This window comes from Dysidea avara, chromosome 13, assembly GCF_963678975.1.
Source record: "Dysidea avara chromosome 13, odDysAvar1.4, whole genome shotgun sequence".
In the NCBI taxonomy this organism is placed as follows: domain Eukaryota; kingdom Metazoa; phylum Porifera; class Demospongiae; order Dictyoceratida; family Dysideidae; genus Dysidea; species Dysidea avara.
The window spans coordinates 18671775-18689061 of NC_089284.1; the positions used below are offsets into that span (position 1 = coordinate 18671775).

At 39.4% G+C, this 17287-nt stretch overlaps 3 protein-coding genes across 3 annotated transcripts in view; 1 reads left to right on the plus strand and 2 right to left on the minus strand.

The window, feature by feature from the left end:
* The window catches only part of LOC136242625 (WASH complex subunit 5-like), a 50772-nt gene that overhangs the window by 23572 nt on the left and 9913 nt on the right, over positions 1-17287 (plus strand). The window contains exons 15-21 of the mRNA XM_066034068.1: positions 10328-10462; positions 10513-10623; positions 12277-12354; positions 12405-12548; positions 13975-14076; positions 14120-14239; positions 16284-16468. Coding sequence (XP_065890140.1) covers positions 10328-10462; positions 10513-10623; positions 12277-12354; positions 12405-12548; positions 13975-14076; positions 14120-14239; positions 16284-16468 — 875 coding nt within the window. The remainder of the gene's footprint in view (positions 1-10327; positions 10463-10512; positions 10624-12276; positions 12355-12404; positions 12549-13974; positions 14077-14119; positions 14240-16283; positions 16469-17287) is intronic.
* On the minus strand, positions 1773-5351 carry LOC136242626 (uncharacterized). Its single transcript, XM_066034070.1, has 10 exons — positions 5297-5351; positions 5156-5242; positions 4828-5109; positions 4127-4558; positions 3937-4080; positions 3714-3887; positions 3481-3662; positions 3074-3438; positions 2732-3025; positions 1773-2674 (listed from the first exon to the last, which is right to left on the minus strand). Exons 3-10 carry the CDS (start codon positions 4934-4936, stop codon positions 2452-2454), a joined length of 1923 nt encoding a protein of 640 aa, XP_065890142.1. The 5' UTR covers positions 4937-5109; positions 5156-5242; positions 5297-5351; the 3' UTR covers positions 1773-2451.
* On the minus strand, positions 4981-6980 carry LOC136243359 (uncharacterized). The gene is made up of 5 exons (XM_066034879.1): positions 6550-6980; positions 5526-6493; positions 5297-5470; positions 5156-5242; positions 4981-5109 (listed from the first exon to the last, which is right to left on the minus strand). Exons 1-5 carry the CDS (start codon positions 6875-6877, stop codon positions 4981-4983), a joined length of 1686 nt encoding a protein of 561 aa, XP_065890951.1. The 5' UTR covers positions 6878-6980.

The following is a 17287-nucleotide window of genomic DNA, read 5'->3' on the forward strand; positions in this document are numbered from 1 at the left end:
GTAGTGTGTGTGTGTGTGTTGTTTGTGTTGTGTGTGTGTGTGTAGTGTAATGTGTGTGTGTGTGTTGTGTGTGTGTGTGTTGTGTGTAGTGTAGTGTGTGTGTGTAGTGTGTGTGTGTAGTGTAGTGTGTGTGTTGTGTGTGTGTAGTGTAGTGTGTGTGTGTAGTGTAGTGTGTGTGTTGTGTGTGTGTAGTGTAGTGTGTGTGTGTAGTGTAGTGTGTGTGTTGTGTGTGTGTAGTGTAGTGTGTGTGTGTAGTGTAGTGTGTGTGTGTGTAGTGTAGTGTGTGTGTAGTGTAATGTGTAGTGTGTGTGTGTGTGTAGTGTAATGTGTGTGTGATTGTTGTGTGTGTGTGTGTGTGTAGTGTAGTGTGTGTGTGTGTAGTGTAATGTGTGTGTTGTGTGTGTGTAGTGTACGCGTGCGTGTGTGTGTAGTATAGTATGTTGTGTGTAGTGTGTGCGCACGTGTGTGTGTGAGCCAGACTAAGTACATGTATGGCCTTAATCATGTGTTATACACTAATTCAAAGGTGTTCCTGCCTAGTTGTACATTTCAACAGTGAACTAACTGAGTCACTTGGTGTGTTAGAATAGCACTGTGTCATCTCACATGTGAAAATGTTACTCAGCAAATTGACTGTACAACCTCTAGCAACCCAGACTAGAGCCCCTAATCGTATACTGTCCCACAATCAGCCATACTCAACTACTTGCAGTATCTGTCCTCACATCATTACAATCATTGTGCACACATTTGGTTACTTTGTGATGTGTATTCTAGTAATGATTGTATATTTGGGTGGTAAATATTTATGAGCAGGAGGACTAAATGACACAGCTACACCAGTAAGATCAAGTATCTTGATCTTACTGGTGTAGTTGTGACTGTTCTATTAGAATATCTTGATTTTACTGGTGTAGTCATGACTGTTCTATTAGAGTATCTTGATCTTACTGGTGTAGTTGTGACTGTTCTATTAGAGTATCTTGATCTTACTGGCGTAGTCATGACTGTTCTATTAGAGTATCTTGATCTTACTGGTGTAGTTGTGACTGTTCTATTAGAGTATCTTGATCTTACTGGCGTAGTCATGACTGTTCTATTATATTAATTTGCAAAGCTTTTCCTAGGGTGGCATGCTTCACTTACTAGTATGCTCCACACACTAATGTATACAGATACTGCAGACACTGTCACTTTACCTCTACATTCATAACACTCATTAGGTTACCACAAGAAATTTGATGGGCTGAAAACGTGGTCTCTAAATTCCGTAGATCCATGCTCATGTCCAATAGAGACCACGCTCTCAGGCGATACAAAACACGATAATTACGTGCCTGTAACATTGGCAATGCACAGGGTGTGTAAATGGCTAGTAACAGCAGTACTGAATTAGAAGGAGGTGTGACAGGGGGGGTAGGTCATGATGCGTTATGACACGTGCTGATGTGCTTTTGGCCGCATGATAAACGCGAGATAAAAATGGCGGACAGCGAAGACCTTGCTGTGCATTTCGTGCCCAAGGAGTTTCGACCTGGCGACGGTTCTAACGATGAAGACGATGAAGTTTGGGTGAATTCAATTGGAGATCTGTTTATGTATGTCATACCGAGTTTTGATGTGCTTGCGGTGGAATTAAGGCAAATTCCAATCAGTGGTTACAGCAAAATAGACGGAGAAGAAAAACACATGGATTTGTTTATAGGAAATGATGATTCCCTCTGCAGGGTATACCCTAGCTTGATGGTCATAAAGGATTTCACTATAATCGAGGTAAGTATGGCTATTAACATGAATACAATATTAATCAAATTTTATAGGAAAGAGAATTCCAAGTTAGTGTTGATACATCTGGCTTGAGTCTTCCTGCTCAAGGCGTGATGGTTGTGTGGAAGTGGGAATGACAAGATGATATTGACCATGTTTCAGAGACATCATCAGAGGGTATTACTGCTATCAACCCGGATATTGAAAGCTGCTGTGACGAAGATGAGGATAACAAAGAGGATGATGAGTCCAATGACGGTGATGACTCAAGAACACACACAGTAACCTTCAAGTGTATTGGAACTACACATCATGTGGATGCCCAAGACACTTTGTGTAGAGCTAGCAGATTGCTTAACAAAAGTGAACATGTTCCAGTCAACATAATTCCTGAACCAGATAACCCTTATGACAGTAAAGCCATTGTTTTTAAGTGTTTTGTTGATGGAGCTTGGAATAGGATCGGCTACATAGTCAAGGAAGCATTAGAAAGTGTGCATTCTGCACGTGACCAAAGAAGCATCGCAGCAGTTGAATTTTCCTGGATCAAATACTTAATAACCTGGCCTAGATCTGGACCTGGCTATTATGCCGGTATCAACATTACAATTTATGGACAGTGGCCAGTTGTAGTTGTCAATTGTGCAAGCACCAGATAAGTTTTCATGATTAACAAACATGATATTAAACATAAGAATAGTCCAATAAATGAACTGGTCCACCAGGTGGTGGAGGTAGTTCTAATGGCAAATTATGAAATTTTGGCCTGACTGCTAAACTCCCTCTTACAGGCATAGTAGCACGACGAGGTGCAAAGGCACTTGGCTGCTCTCTCCTTGGAACTCTCTTTTTCGCTGGCGGTTTTGAAGCTGTGGTATCAAAACATGGCAAATTCCCTTCGTAGTACCTAAGTGTAACAATAAAACAATATTTGGGTCTAGATATCTTAATTGTAATATAGTACCTAGAATGAGCAGAAGTGTAGTAATAAAATGGTAGATCAGGGTCCAGGCGTTTTGTAAATTCCCTGTACACTTTATGAAGGTTGAATTTTACTTGTTTTGATGTAAAATTCTGCCCAATGTTGTCCCTCATCATTGAGAAAAAGCACTCAACATCGTCCGTGGTAGAGGCTCTGGGATGTTCTTTATTTCTGTTGCCACACATCACCTCTCTTCTGTGCCATTCCCGTCCTTCAATATTGGTGATCAAAGCTACAAGTGTTTCCTTAGAAAAATCCAATATATTGTTTATGTTTCTGTAAATGATTACTGTCAAATACCTACATTTTATTCTGTACATTTACCTGTTGACCTCCAATAAACTGAAATCGCACTCTTCCTGGTGCCACGGCATGAGCTCATTGAGTATCATGTTATACAACTGGTAGTTGTACTTGGATCGCTCCCTTTCTTTAAGACCACGTTCATCATTTGCTCTTCTCCAATTCCTTAGGGTCTTTATGTAGTTAGCCTCGAACTGGTATCCTTTGCCAACCATAAATCTCTCTAGGTCAGGATTAAATAGACGTTCAGCGTCCACAACTGACTGTTTTCGTGAACCGGTCAATGCTGGATAAGTCAGATTGGATGCTGGATCTTGCAGAGCTTCTACGTATCTTTCCAGCTTCAACTGGTTGGGACCACTGCTCCGGGTATGGTTGGCAATTCTCTATGGGCTATGTATCAAGCTATGACATGTATTTTTGTTTACCTTGAGAAGATGGGCATCATCTTCTCGCTCATAAAAAACTCTATTAGTGTCCGGGTGTGTTTCAGGGACATACATATAAGTTTGAAATGGTATTCCTTTTGAATTGTATTCCCTCACAGTTTTTGAAAACTCAAACTGTGCCAATACTGATTTGAGCTTGTCCTCAAAAGATTCAGTTTTACCTGCCACATTTTACTGTCACTGCACACCTATATTTGGTATGCACTATTCACCTTGCTTCCAATTGCAATATGTATAGCCATTCGGCACAGTCCTCCCACGTAAACGGTCAACAACATCTTCCATTGTAACATGTTGGTTCATCCTCCATTCCCACATCTCATTTAGGGTATCACTAGGAACAACCATATCATCGTGTTCAGTTGTTATTGTACCATTGGCAAGTCCTATGTAAAAATTATAATTGCTGCAAACTTACAAAAGTTTCATACTAACTTCTAGGAGTCAGCATTGCTAGTAACCTTTTACGAGACAACCTGCTGTATTTATTGCGGACATCACAACGAATCTGAAGCACAGAAAGGGGACGCGTGTACCCCTTTGTGCGCAGGTAATTGAATTCTCCGTCACTAACAAACCCTAGAGAAAATAATGAAAATTGTGACATAGCAACCATTAAACATACCAGAAACTTTCATCCCACATTGTGTCATTTGTCTACATAATGCTGACACTAGATTACGTATATCCTTCTCCTTAAGGCCAGCATAAGGAACACACTGCACAGGTACAGCATATGGCTTCCTGTTACGCTGTTCTGCACTGATCATTAATACAAATACGTGACTGGCTGGTACTCTTTTAAAGTGCTCTACTCTCTTGACAAACTGCAGCAACCTTGACTGAATAGAAGTTAATTTGTTTGGAACATTATGCAGCTGAAATAAGTCAACAGTACAATGTTCGATGCAAACATGAATGTCTCCACAAATTCCACGTCCTTCACTATATATCCACTTCAGTTCTTCTACATCCCAAGAAAGATTAAACATAGTTTGATCTGTTCTGCTACCATCCTTTAGTTTTTCTTCATATGCAGTGTTCGCTGTTTGTAATTCTGTAAATGTGCTGATTTTAATTTAGGAAATAAAACACTGTATAGCTGGATATGTTCAAGGGTATTTAAATGTCACATTCTTTGCAACATTGACAACAAATTTTGCAAAATATGTAGGAGGTTAAACTTATGACAAAGGCCAGGAATGTGTAGCAACAAGACCAGTGGAAAAAAATCTGTAAAAATAACCACTCAAGGTGCATTAGCAAGCTTCGCTAAAATAATACTCCAGTGTAAATATCCAGCTATACAATAGTACAGATACATACCTTGGGAAACAAACTTCAGCTCATTTTTGATGACATCCAATTCATGACTAAGGTCAGACTTTGTTTCTACCAGTGACTTATGTAGGCCAACACTGTCAATTGCCTCCATTCTTAGCTTATATCTATTGTACTCTTGTTGCAACTTCCCATCATTCAAGTCAACGTCTCCTGACCATTCACCAGAAGTCGACTGCCATAGACCCTAACAATCTCAGTTCCGTCCCCTTTCAACCACCAGTGTACACCTGGATTTATCTTAGCTACTTTCTCAAGCACCATTGTCTGTAATATAAAATGTAGGACATGTATCAACTGTCTATAAGCACACCTGAATGTTTGTCCCTATTGTAAAGTCACCATATTCAACACTCCGCCGGAGTGTGCGTTCCGAGATAGCAGGGATGTTCACTAACGCCTTAAAGAGTTGAATAAGCAATTTAATAATTACGCGTGAAATAAGTATATATACCTTGCTTGGTTCCTTTGTTATTGCACTCTCATTTGACTGTGCTTCTGACTGTGCTTCTGACTGTGCTATAGACACATAACTCCACATAGGACCACTAAATATGCGACACCACTTTTTCCCAAACAAATTATACATTGTTTCCAGCCATAGCCGATAGTCTGGTGGGCACTTTAGCTGAGTATACATAGACAACAATGTGATCACAAATAACAGCAGTGAATTAACTCACTTCATTGACATGTTCAGCATTAAAGAAGTTGATAGTGTGCTCAATCAAACCCATTGGCATACGCTTGGCTGGTAGAAGAGAGTCTGATTCATCAGCTCTCATAGATCCAAGCGCCCGTGCTAATAAATATATTACATTAGCTCGATTGCAGTCTAGAAGATGCACCATTCCAGCAGCTGCTAACTCAAGGAAATCTGAAGGTACCTTAATGTTGTGTTTTTCTTGCATAGCCTTGCAAAATAACTGTGAAAGAACTGTAAACTTTTGCTCCAGTGGAAGTGTCTCGTTCCACAAGTGTTGGACATTAGATGTAGATACTGGTGATGGTTGATGTGAAACATCCATTACTGAGACTGAGGTTTGGTAACCCAATGGTGGCAGTGTGATTGGCAAGTATGTCGAAACTGGTTGAGAATGAGTAGGCAATAAACATGGTACCTGAGATTGACCGAATAGTGCAGTTATAGATGACGGTATAACCTGTGGCAATGTAACTGATAAATGATGTGGCATTGTCGTCACACAGATTGGTGGATGATGTGCTGTTGTCACTACACAGGATAGTGGACGATGAGGTGTTGTCACTACACAGGATAGTGGACGATGAGGTGTTGTCACTACACAGGATAGTGGACGATGAGGTGTTGTCACTACACAGGTTGGTGGATGATGTGCTGTTGTCCTTACACAGGTTGGTGGATGATGAGGTGTTGTTGTAAAACAGGTTAGTGGGCGATGAGGTGTTGTCATTATACAAGTCAGCTGAGGTTGACTAGGTGACTGGGATATCAATGGCAATATAGGTGGTGGACAATCAGTTGGCGTAAATGTCACTCGTGACTGGTTAACACTACACGACACACTTACTGTAGGCTGTACAAGTAATGATGGTGGCTGTTCAGACGAGCTATGCACAGGAGTAAAGAGATCTGCTGGCATAAGGCAAACCATTGTTCTGCACGATGATCCTATCAATGAAAATCATTTAAAAAGCAACAGTTTTATCAGTCATTGCAATACTTACCAGTGCGATGATGAATAGTTTTTGATTCTTGCTGAACAAAAGCAGCTGCTCGATTCCAATATTCCATGTGCTTGTGCATCACCTTTCCACCACTTTCTTGCCATACAAATCTTACAAGGGCACACTTCTCTGATTCAGACCACTTTATTGGGCGTCCTTTATTCTGTACTCTAGGGACTTCTGTTGGAAACAACACTCTAGGATGAGTTCGACCTCTGATCCTTGAAACCCTATCACCCTTAGAGTTCGGGGTACCAATCTGGATATAGTTTAACATAGACGGCAGCATGTCTTCGTCGGAAATCCTCCCAGGGTTTCCTTCGGCCATATTTGGCCCTGTTCTCCGTGGTTCTTCTCGTACACGGAGTAGCTATAGAAGAGTTCCAATTATCGCACAATTCTTATTATCTTCCTTATTCGAATGGGTTAGATGGGGCTAGGTAGATTATATGATTAATAACGCAATGGAGATTCAGATCTCACCACAGGATTAGTTCAGCTCTCAACACACCAGACTATTAGATTAGTACGGTAGTCCAATGACTCAGTGGGGCGCCGTAATTATTTTTACGTATGATACCGTCATGACCTACCCCCTCTGGAGGTGTGATGGGCTTGTTTGTACTAATCAACACTACATTTCTTGTTTACAAGCAGCTGTCAAGGCATAACAATAGCACTGTAGTCCAGTACTTTAAAATATATAGCACGCACCTGTAACATTGGCAACACATGGGTGTTTAAATGGGTAGCAACAGCCACGCTGAGGTCCAATTTGTAGTGGTTGATGAGTGGTAGTGGTGGCTGGTCCTGCCTGACCACTGCTGACCACTGTGGACACATCCTGGAAATTTTCACGATATGTATATTTCACAGTTGTGTAGTTTGTCAGGATTTTTGTGTTTTAATTAGCATGCCTCTTAGCCAAGAATTTTTACGTTTTAAATTTCACGGATCACTATTGCTTAAAGTCATGAATAGACGCTTTGCAAAACCACGCCCACTTTTTAAAAACTATGGTAACCGACCGGCCGCCATTTTCATTGGGGCCGGTATGAATAATTGTGATTGCGTAGCATTGAAATTCGATGTTGACAGCACCTCAAGCAGAGCAGTATTGTTAAACAACAGACTATGGGAGTGTTCAGAGCTTTAAAATTGATTAGATGCAGCTGGTTATCAGGGTTGAACAGGGCGCAAAACTAGTCAGTACAAGTCGACAGTGCTGGTATATACTGTGTTCTCAGCTGCTGCAGACATCACTGAAGAATAGTTAGACGGTATCTTCAGTAGGTAAGTGAATACATAAAAGCACTCACTGCTCTGCAAGGAGTGTGAATTTTCAATTGCAGAGATGAGAGGGCATTGCCATGCAAGCAATGTCGCTCACCAAGACCTCAGTTCCACATACTTGAAGACGGTATACTCAGTAGGTGAATGAATACATAAAAGTGCTGCTCTGCAAGGTGTGTGTGCCATACACATTGAGTATTTTCTATTGCAGAAACAAGAGAACTCATTGCCATGCAAGCAATGTGACTCACTAAGACCTTTGTTCCACCTACCGGTATATGCATACACCTTTTGAATGAAAATCAAATTAATATCTGAATAGCTTATATATAATTATGCATACAGTTTGGATTATCAGCTTGTAAGCTGTTTGAAAGCAGTATCTGGGGATCTACAAAAATACGTGTCAGCACCACAAGCAGTGATTGCAAACAACAGCACCATCCAATATGCCATCCTCATTTCATGTAGCTGCCGTGGCTGTGGAATTATCAATTGTTCCTATAACACATAAAGTAGTTAATCATCCATTCCTTTCATATACTGTGTGTAACATAGCTAGTACTCTTATGAGTGTACAGAGATAGCCATATGCATAATGATGACACAACTAAAACTGATGACGAGTATAGAAATTGTGTAAAAATCATATCCTCATGTACTAGTGTCTACTGACGTACCACACTACGTCTTGTCTCTGTCAGATACACCATGCTATCTTCAGATAAGTGAGAGCAAGAGGCTCACCACACTATACACTAACAGCTTTACACTTCACTTTGAATATATAACTTAACATGTAGCCCTTCCTCTTTTCTGGATAGTCTCTTAATGTTGGACTTAATGTATTGTGCTCCTGGCTTTTCCAGCAAGTACAACAGAGTAATCATTCCAATATTCTCACAGTAGCTGGCTAGTACTAGTGGCAAGGGTAAGTCATGGTCCAGCCTGAGTGTGACCGGCTGGGGGGGAACTCATGATCAGTGGCTTGAATCTCAACACATTGAATACCAGAAGACAGTATTTGTGAGTTGTATATTACACTCACAGTAAGTTTTCATTACTTCTGTCTGATAACAAACTTGCGGAGAGTGAAACTTTTAATCGAAACGACTTTCTTCACCACGGCCAGATTTTCAATTCTCCAAAAGCAGCGGCTGGGTGTCGATTTCCAAGCTCAGTTCACCCAACACTTCATCATTTCCCGAAAACAAACTTCTCCTTTTCCAAAAGGAACTAACAGCGGTGCTGCAAAGCAGTATAAAGGAATATGCCATACGCCACTATGAACACTGGCCCCAATGAAAATGGCGGCGGCTCGGTTACTATGGTTTTTAAAAAGAAGGCGTGGTTTTGCAAAGCGTCTATTGTTTATACGTGAAGCCGTTTAAGTTTATGATGTAATCATAAACAAACGCTCATTGTTATAGATCACATGTGTCATTAATGTGGCAGTCTTTATATACCTGTCCTTGTATGATGATTGTAAGCCAGGTGAGCTAGCTTAGAATACCCCCTGGGCTGTCTAACATTGTAATAAAGCGATACATGATGGTAGAAGGTATGATTATCTCATGCAAAGCTGCAAAGCGCTTTGTTTCATATAATAACATTGCTGTTACAACCTGCCTGGTTGTGATACCTGGTGAACACAGGTTGTTGTGTAGTGTCAATTACTTCCCAGCTGCTTGTTTCTTCCTTTTACAGCGATAGAATAAAATCTGTCATAGTTCTTAAGATTGTTCTCCCATCCATTGACACACACACATGATTTTATTGTACACATAATAATCATGTGTATCGGGAAAACTTAAACGGCTTCACATATAAACAATTCACGACACATTGCACCTTTATTTCAAAGATGTTCTCGACCACACAGCTACGAAGGGTCTGTTTACTTCAAGCGTCATATAGATTGCTCTTAACCAAGTAGCAAAGTAGTGGCAATCTCTGTGTGAGGTGTAGTCTAGTCTTGCAGTAGGCCAGCTTCTTTTGTGAGCCATACTCACTTACTCACTTTAATATTGGGAATGTGTGATACTGTTTGCAGCATATGTGGAGTCCACATATTCATATAACACTATCACACACCAGGAGCCACACTAATTTATCAGTAAAGTGAGTTAAAGTTTGTCAGGACACACATAAATTTTAACGTGATAAAGTTTCACGGTATCTACTAAACACGAAAATCACATGCTGCAATAATTTCTGTGTATACGGTGTGTCCCTGTGTAGCTTAGCTTCCCCTTTGGATTCACCCCTATAATAAACAGTCAAGATCATGCCCCTGTGATAAGCAGTCAAGATCAAACCCCTGTAATAGAACAATCAAAATCAAGATCAGACACATATTGTGTAATGATGAAGAAGTTTACTCTGTTCATGTACAGGGACAAGTGTAGGTACAGACTAAACCAATGACCACTGCTGTTTTGTGTCATATTGCATCACATGATGTCATTATTATGTCACATTGCAGGTGCTGATTACTCTACAGTTTGTAGCTGACTTGTCCTATGCTTGGATATTGATCGATAGCTATACTGTATTCATGCAAGAGGGCATTAAAAAGAACCCTAGTCTGGTGATCAAGCTAAGGGCGACATTTCTCAAGGTACTAGTTCATTAGTACATGTGCTGTCTATGTGGTTACTATGACTACAGATGGCGTCAGCCTTGGACTTGCCATTGGTCAGAATCAGTGGGGCAAAGAGTAAAGATCTGGGTAGTGTATCTGCGTATTACTCCCGGGAATTGGTAGCTTATGTTCGCAAGGTGAGCTCTGTATGTACATGTACACTGCGTGTGACGTGTACACTGTATGACGTGTACACTGTATGATGTGTACGCTGTGTGTAACGTGTACACTGTGTGTGACATGTGTGTACACTGTGTGTAACGTGTACACTGTGTGTGACATGTGTGTACACTGTGTGTGAAATGTACAACATTCTCATAAAAGGTTTTACTTCCAGAAAACCTTATAAGGTCCCATTTGTGACCGGATCTGTGAAAACCTGACAGAATCGTACATTTTTCAAATTCCTGTGTATAATATACTATATGTTGTGACAAAGTTTCAGCCTTGCATGCCAATTGAGTTACAGCCCTACGAAGTAGCAACAACAGAAAAGAACCGATTTGTATAGCAAGTAATAAATTACAGGCGCTTACTAAAATGGTTATAACTTACAAGCAGAATGACATACAGAGTTGAAATTTGTGCCATTGTGTTTAGCATGAATTGGGGAATTTATTACTGGGTAAGCTGTATCACATTTCTTAACTATGTAACTAGTGAAGAAAGATCGATCATGTACTATTGTTTTGACGTTACTTAAACAAAGCTGATAACTTGTGTATCCGTGGGACCAGTAAGATGATATTCAGGTTTTTGTTGTTAGGCCCTTCCTTCACTAAGAATATATTGTATTCAATGCTTTATTGATACTGTAAATTTAGACTTGCGCGATGATCCACTGTTTTGTCGGTTTTTCACAGGTTCTGTCACATTTGAACTTACGATGCAGCAAAAAAATTATGTTTTTCACACCTTTAGTGTCACTGCTTATTATCAGTTTGCATATTCCTTGAATCCCATTTTGTAGTTTGTGTAGTGTTTGGAGCATCAAGAATTACAGCTATTATACTGTAACTGAAACAGGCTACACAAGGCTTTGCTCAGTCTACAGGGGGTGGGGGGTGTATTATTAACCCATCAAGGTTTAATACTTTGCCATATTTCTCCGTGTGCGCAAAGAAACATGCCATTAATGATGATTGTCTCTTCCACACTGTAAACAAGTGTGCCTGTGCCCTTTGCTGTATGAATGTGGAACAAATATTTTCTTACCAAGAGGTCATTGCTTTGTATTATGAACTCATTCTTGTTCTTATTCTCAATGAACAGACAAATCTGATGGTGTAAAAATTTTATTGATTTGAGCTTTGTTTCAGTGTGTACTGAAAATATACATAAATTTAGTCATGTAGTATGACCCAGTATATTTCAATTATGTTATTGATCTTTACTGTCTTGTTTTATCAGCTCATCTGTAGTAGTGTATGTAGCTGAACCCTGAGAAGACAGAAAAGCAGATTTTTTCCTCAAGAGAAATGACACTTCAACCAATCATATAATTAGTAAAGGTGTCAAGAACATACTAGTGTGTTTGGCTTCCCAGGAAAGATATGCAACAGGTGGTCATTTTATGCCTTCCCCCATAGGAAATCTTTAGGTTTAATTGTTCATAAATAGTGTCGCAGGTCAAGTAGTACTACAGATGAGCCGTGTTTCAAGAACTTGTTTAATTCCATCCCTAATCATGAGTTATTATTAAAATGTTTTTGAAGACTCAGCTCAACGTGTACATACTATATATAGCCCTTGATATGTTACCATGTTGCCATGGTGATGTGTTGCCATAGGTGATGCAAATCATCCCAGAGACCATGTTTCAAGTACTACATCTAATTATTGAGATGCAGACTCACCGTGTCAAAGAGGTGAGCTATGCTGTTGTTGCTAGGGCGGGTTGCTATGGAGTAATGTACAGGTGCCAGCAAGACTGGACAAGGATAAGATGAAAGAGTTTGCACAATTAGAGGATCGTTATGAAGTGGCCAAATTGACTCATTCTATATCAGTGTTTACCGAAGGAGTATTGATGATGAAGACTACTCTTGTGGGGGTGGTCAAGGTTAGCAATCATAGTGATCAATGTGATCGAGATGTAAAGATGTGATCAGTATATAATTTGTTCATACTCAATTGAGCCATGAACATGGTATGAAGCCATATTGAAGTACTTACACGTGTGAGGTCAATTTTCCTAATTTATCATAAGTGAACTATAGCAAAGTAGCCATCCATTATGTTTCAGCTACGTTTACAACACTAGGTACAACCTCCACTATCCGAACATCTGTGTACCAGTTCAATCGTAAGAGTGTTCAGATAAGTGAATTTGTTTGGATAAATGAAGCCCATTCATTTATATACAGAGATCTATTCAACTACTCTAATAGAACATACACTTACTCTAAACGTTCACTTAATGTTGAAATACTCTAATAGAGCAGTCACTTATACTGTTCGGATAATCGACTAAATCAAGGTCCTGCTGTGCATCAAGCTGTTACACACCACTACTTACAAGGGGACAATACATCAAGCTGTTACACACTACTACATACGGGGGGACAATACATCAAGCTGTTACACACCACTACATACAAGGGGACAATACATCAAGCTGTTACACACTACTTCATACAAGGGGACAATACATCAAGCTGTTACACACCACTACATACAAGGGGACAATACATCAAGCTGTTACATACCACTACATACAAGGGGACAATACATCAAGCTGTTACACACCACTACATACAAGGGGACAATACATCAAGCTGTTACATACCACTACATACAAGGGGACAATACATCAAGCCGTTACATACCACTACATACAGGGGGACAATACTTCAAGCTGTTACACACCACTACATACAAGGAGACAATACATCAAGCTGTTACACAACACTACATACAAGAGGACAATATGTCAAGCTTGGAAAATGTTGTTAATATGTTTCTACAAGGCAGAAATGATGTTATAGGGTATTTCATTGCCATGCAAATAGTCAGGGATATTTTATGGATTAGAATAGTGGTGGCTATATACAAGGCTGGTTGGTGAGTGATTTTAATTGATTGTTGGTTGGTGCCAACATCTATGAATAGCATTCCATCTTATATTTTCATCAGTTACAATACGTAAGTTTAATAGCTGGGCTTTACTGCCTAACAATCCTTTGTGCTTATAGCAACAACACTCTGGCTTTGAACCATACCACTATCTATTGACACCAAATTGCTGATTTCTCAGATCATGACACCCTTGTAGTGTTGCCATTAAACTAATAATAGAAGTGTGGTTTGGACTGGAATACTGGATCAAGTCCATAGGCTATCAAAAGTTGTGTAATCATCATACCTTGAATACTTTAGCTGAGCTTTGACAATTTATTGCTGATTTCAGCAATCACAATTTGATCATTGATCACAGCTTGATCATTGTTCTCAGCAATCACAATTTCACCATTGATCAATACTTACAGGTTGATCCTAAGAAGTTGTTAGAAGATGGAATTCGTAAAGAGCTTGTTAAACAAGTGTCTCACACACTCCATACTAGTCTCATCTTTAATGTGAAGAATAAGGTAATTCCCCTCTCTGTGATGTCACTATTACCATGACATTTAGTCTACTGATCTGGAGACGGCACTGCGTTCACTAGCAGAAAAGATGTCTGGGTTCCGTCGATCGTTTGAATACATCCAGGATTATGTTAATATCTATGGGTTGAAGATTTGGCAAGAAGAGGTGAGCATTATTTAGAATAGACCTTCATCATAGTCATAATGATACTTTTGTATTATAAGTCATACTTACCTCAATGGCTCAGATCACAGCCAGCTATTCTGGATTACATGAGGAATGTGAGGTGAACATATCAACGTATTTCAGCAAGTTTTAATTTGTGGGATTAATAAAAAAGGAAGTGACTGCCATATAAGTACTGCTATGTGCCTATACCAATTGGCCATGTTTTGTTGCTAAGGCAGATTTGCTGATTGGAGTAATGGCTCTGCTTCCCTAAACAAAACAGTTGAATGTATCAACGGGTAAGGGATGGGTGGGACGTTGATATATTCACCTCACATTCCTCATGTAATCCAGAATAGCTGGCAATCACTCTGCGATCTGAGCCATTCAGGTAATTACACTCAGATCACAGGTGATTTTTGTAGTGAGATGGACAATACCGCTGGGATCATTGGCTGGTTTATAGTAAAACCTCATTCAGATCTCCAATCAGCATCCATTATTTGATTTGTTGTAATTGCAGCTGATGCTGCTGCGTTATCTGAAGTATTTCTCACTGAATGAGACTCAGTATCTATCCCAGCTAATTTGAGAGCAGGGTAACTATCCATCTGGCCACTGAAGTGGGCTGAGAGGTTTTACGTAAGAAAGAGAAAGTTAATTTTTTCCTCACCTTTGAAGAAGTCAGTCCTTGCTATGTAGGCCTTTAGGGTATCTTTTGGACATATCCTCTTGTCCACTGATGGGAACGTAAATGGTTTAAGTGGCCTGAGGTTGTTTTGAGAGACAAATTGACAACAATCTCATAGCTTTCAAATTAACTCAAGTCATTGGACCTTGAAGGTCTTGTTAAGACCAGTAGCACTACCAATTTAAGTGAAAACATCAACGATAATGGCTCATTATCACCCATGGCAACAATGTAGGTGGTGACTTCCCATGTATTACTGTGTTACTACCATGTTACCACTTTGTTACTACTATGTTACCACTGTGTTACTACTATGTTACCATGTTAATACTGTGTTACCACTTTGTTAATACTATGTTACCATGTTAATACTGTGTTACTACCATGTTACCACTTTGTTAATACTATGTTACCATGTTACTACTGTGTTACTACCATGTTACCACTTTGTTACTACCATGTTACCACTTTGTTACTACCATGTTACCACTTTGTTACTACCATGTTACCACTGTGTTACTACCATGTTACCACTGTGTTAATACTGTGTTACTATGTTACCACTGTGTTAATAACTGTGTTACTATGTTACCACTGTGTTAATACTGTGTTACTATGTTACCACTGTGTTACTACCATGTTACCACTGTGTTATTATTGTGTTACTATGTTACCACTGTGTTAATACTGTGTTACTATGTTACCACTGTGTTACTACCATGTTACCACTGTGTTATTATTGTGTTACTATGTTACCACTGTGTTAATACTGTGTTACTATGTTACCACTGTGTTAATACTGTGTTACTATGTTACCACTGTGTTATTATTGTGTTACTCATGCATTAATACTGTGTTACTGATGTGTTACTAGTATTGCTACTGTGTTACTCCTGCGTTACTAATGTGTTACTAGTATTGCTACTGTGTTACCACTGTGTTACTCCTGCATTAATACTGTGTTACTAGTTTTGCTACTGTGTTACCACTGTGTTACTCCTGCATTAATACTGTGTTACTAGTATTACTCTAATGTGTTACTCCTGCGTTAATACTGTGTTACTCCTGCATTAATACTGTGTTACTAATGTGTTAATTAATACTGTGTTACTAATGTGTTAATTACTACTGTGTTACTAGTATTACTCTAATGTGTTATTCCTGCATTAATACTGTGTTACTCCTGCATTAATACTGTGTTACTAATGTGTTAATTAATACTGTGTTACTAATGTGTTAATTAATACTGTGTTACTAATGTGTTAATTACTACTGTGTTACTAGTATTACTCTAATGTGTTATTCCTGCATTAATACTGTGTTACTAGAGTGTTACTAACTGTGTTGTAGGTGTCCCGTGTCATCAATTATAACGTAGAACAAGAGTGTAATGTTTTCCTACGACAGAAGGTTTACGACTGGCAGTCAATATACCAGTCAACAACAATACCAATACCTCGGTATAAACCTGTTGATGGCTCTGCCACATTCATTGGCAGACTAGCCAGTGAAATCTTGAAGATTACTGATACAAGGTGTGTGACTTACTTTATGATGTGGTGTGGCTTAGTTTGTAGTACAGTGTGGCTTACATTGTGGTGTGGTTTATGTTTGTAACACAGCGTGGCTTATATTATGGTGTGGGTTATGTTTGTAAAACAGCGTGGTTTACATTATGTGGGTTATGTTAGTAACACAACGTGGCTTACATTATGGTGTGGGTTATGTTTGTAAAACAGCATGGTTTACATTATGTGGGTTATGTTAGTAACACAACGTGGCTTACATTATGGTGTCAGTTATGTTTGTAAAACGGCATGGCTTACATTATGGTGTCGGTTATGTTTGTAGCACAACGTGGCTTACATTACGGTGTGGATTATGTTCGTAACACAATGTGGCTTACATTATGGTGGGTTGTTTGTAACACAACGTGGCTTACATTATGGTGGGTTATGTTTGTAACACAACATGGCTTACATTATGGTGTGGGTTATGTTCGTAACACACCGTGGCTTACATTATGGTGTGGATTATGTTTGTAACACAACGTGGCTTACATTATGGTGTGGGTTATGTTCGTAACACACCGTGGCTTACATTATGGTGTGGATTATGTTTGTAACACAACGTGGCTTACATTATGGTGTGGGTTATGTTCGTAACACACCGTGGCTTACATTATGGTGTGGATTATGTTTGTAACACAACGTGGCTTACATTATGGTGTTGGTTATGTTTGTAACATAACGTGGCTTACATTATGGTGTGGGTTATGTTCGTAACACAACATGGCTTACATTATGGTATTGGTTATATTTGTTACACAACGCGGCTTACATTATGGTGTGGGT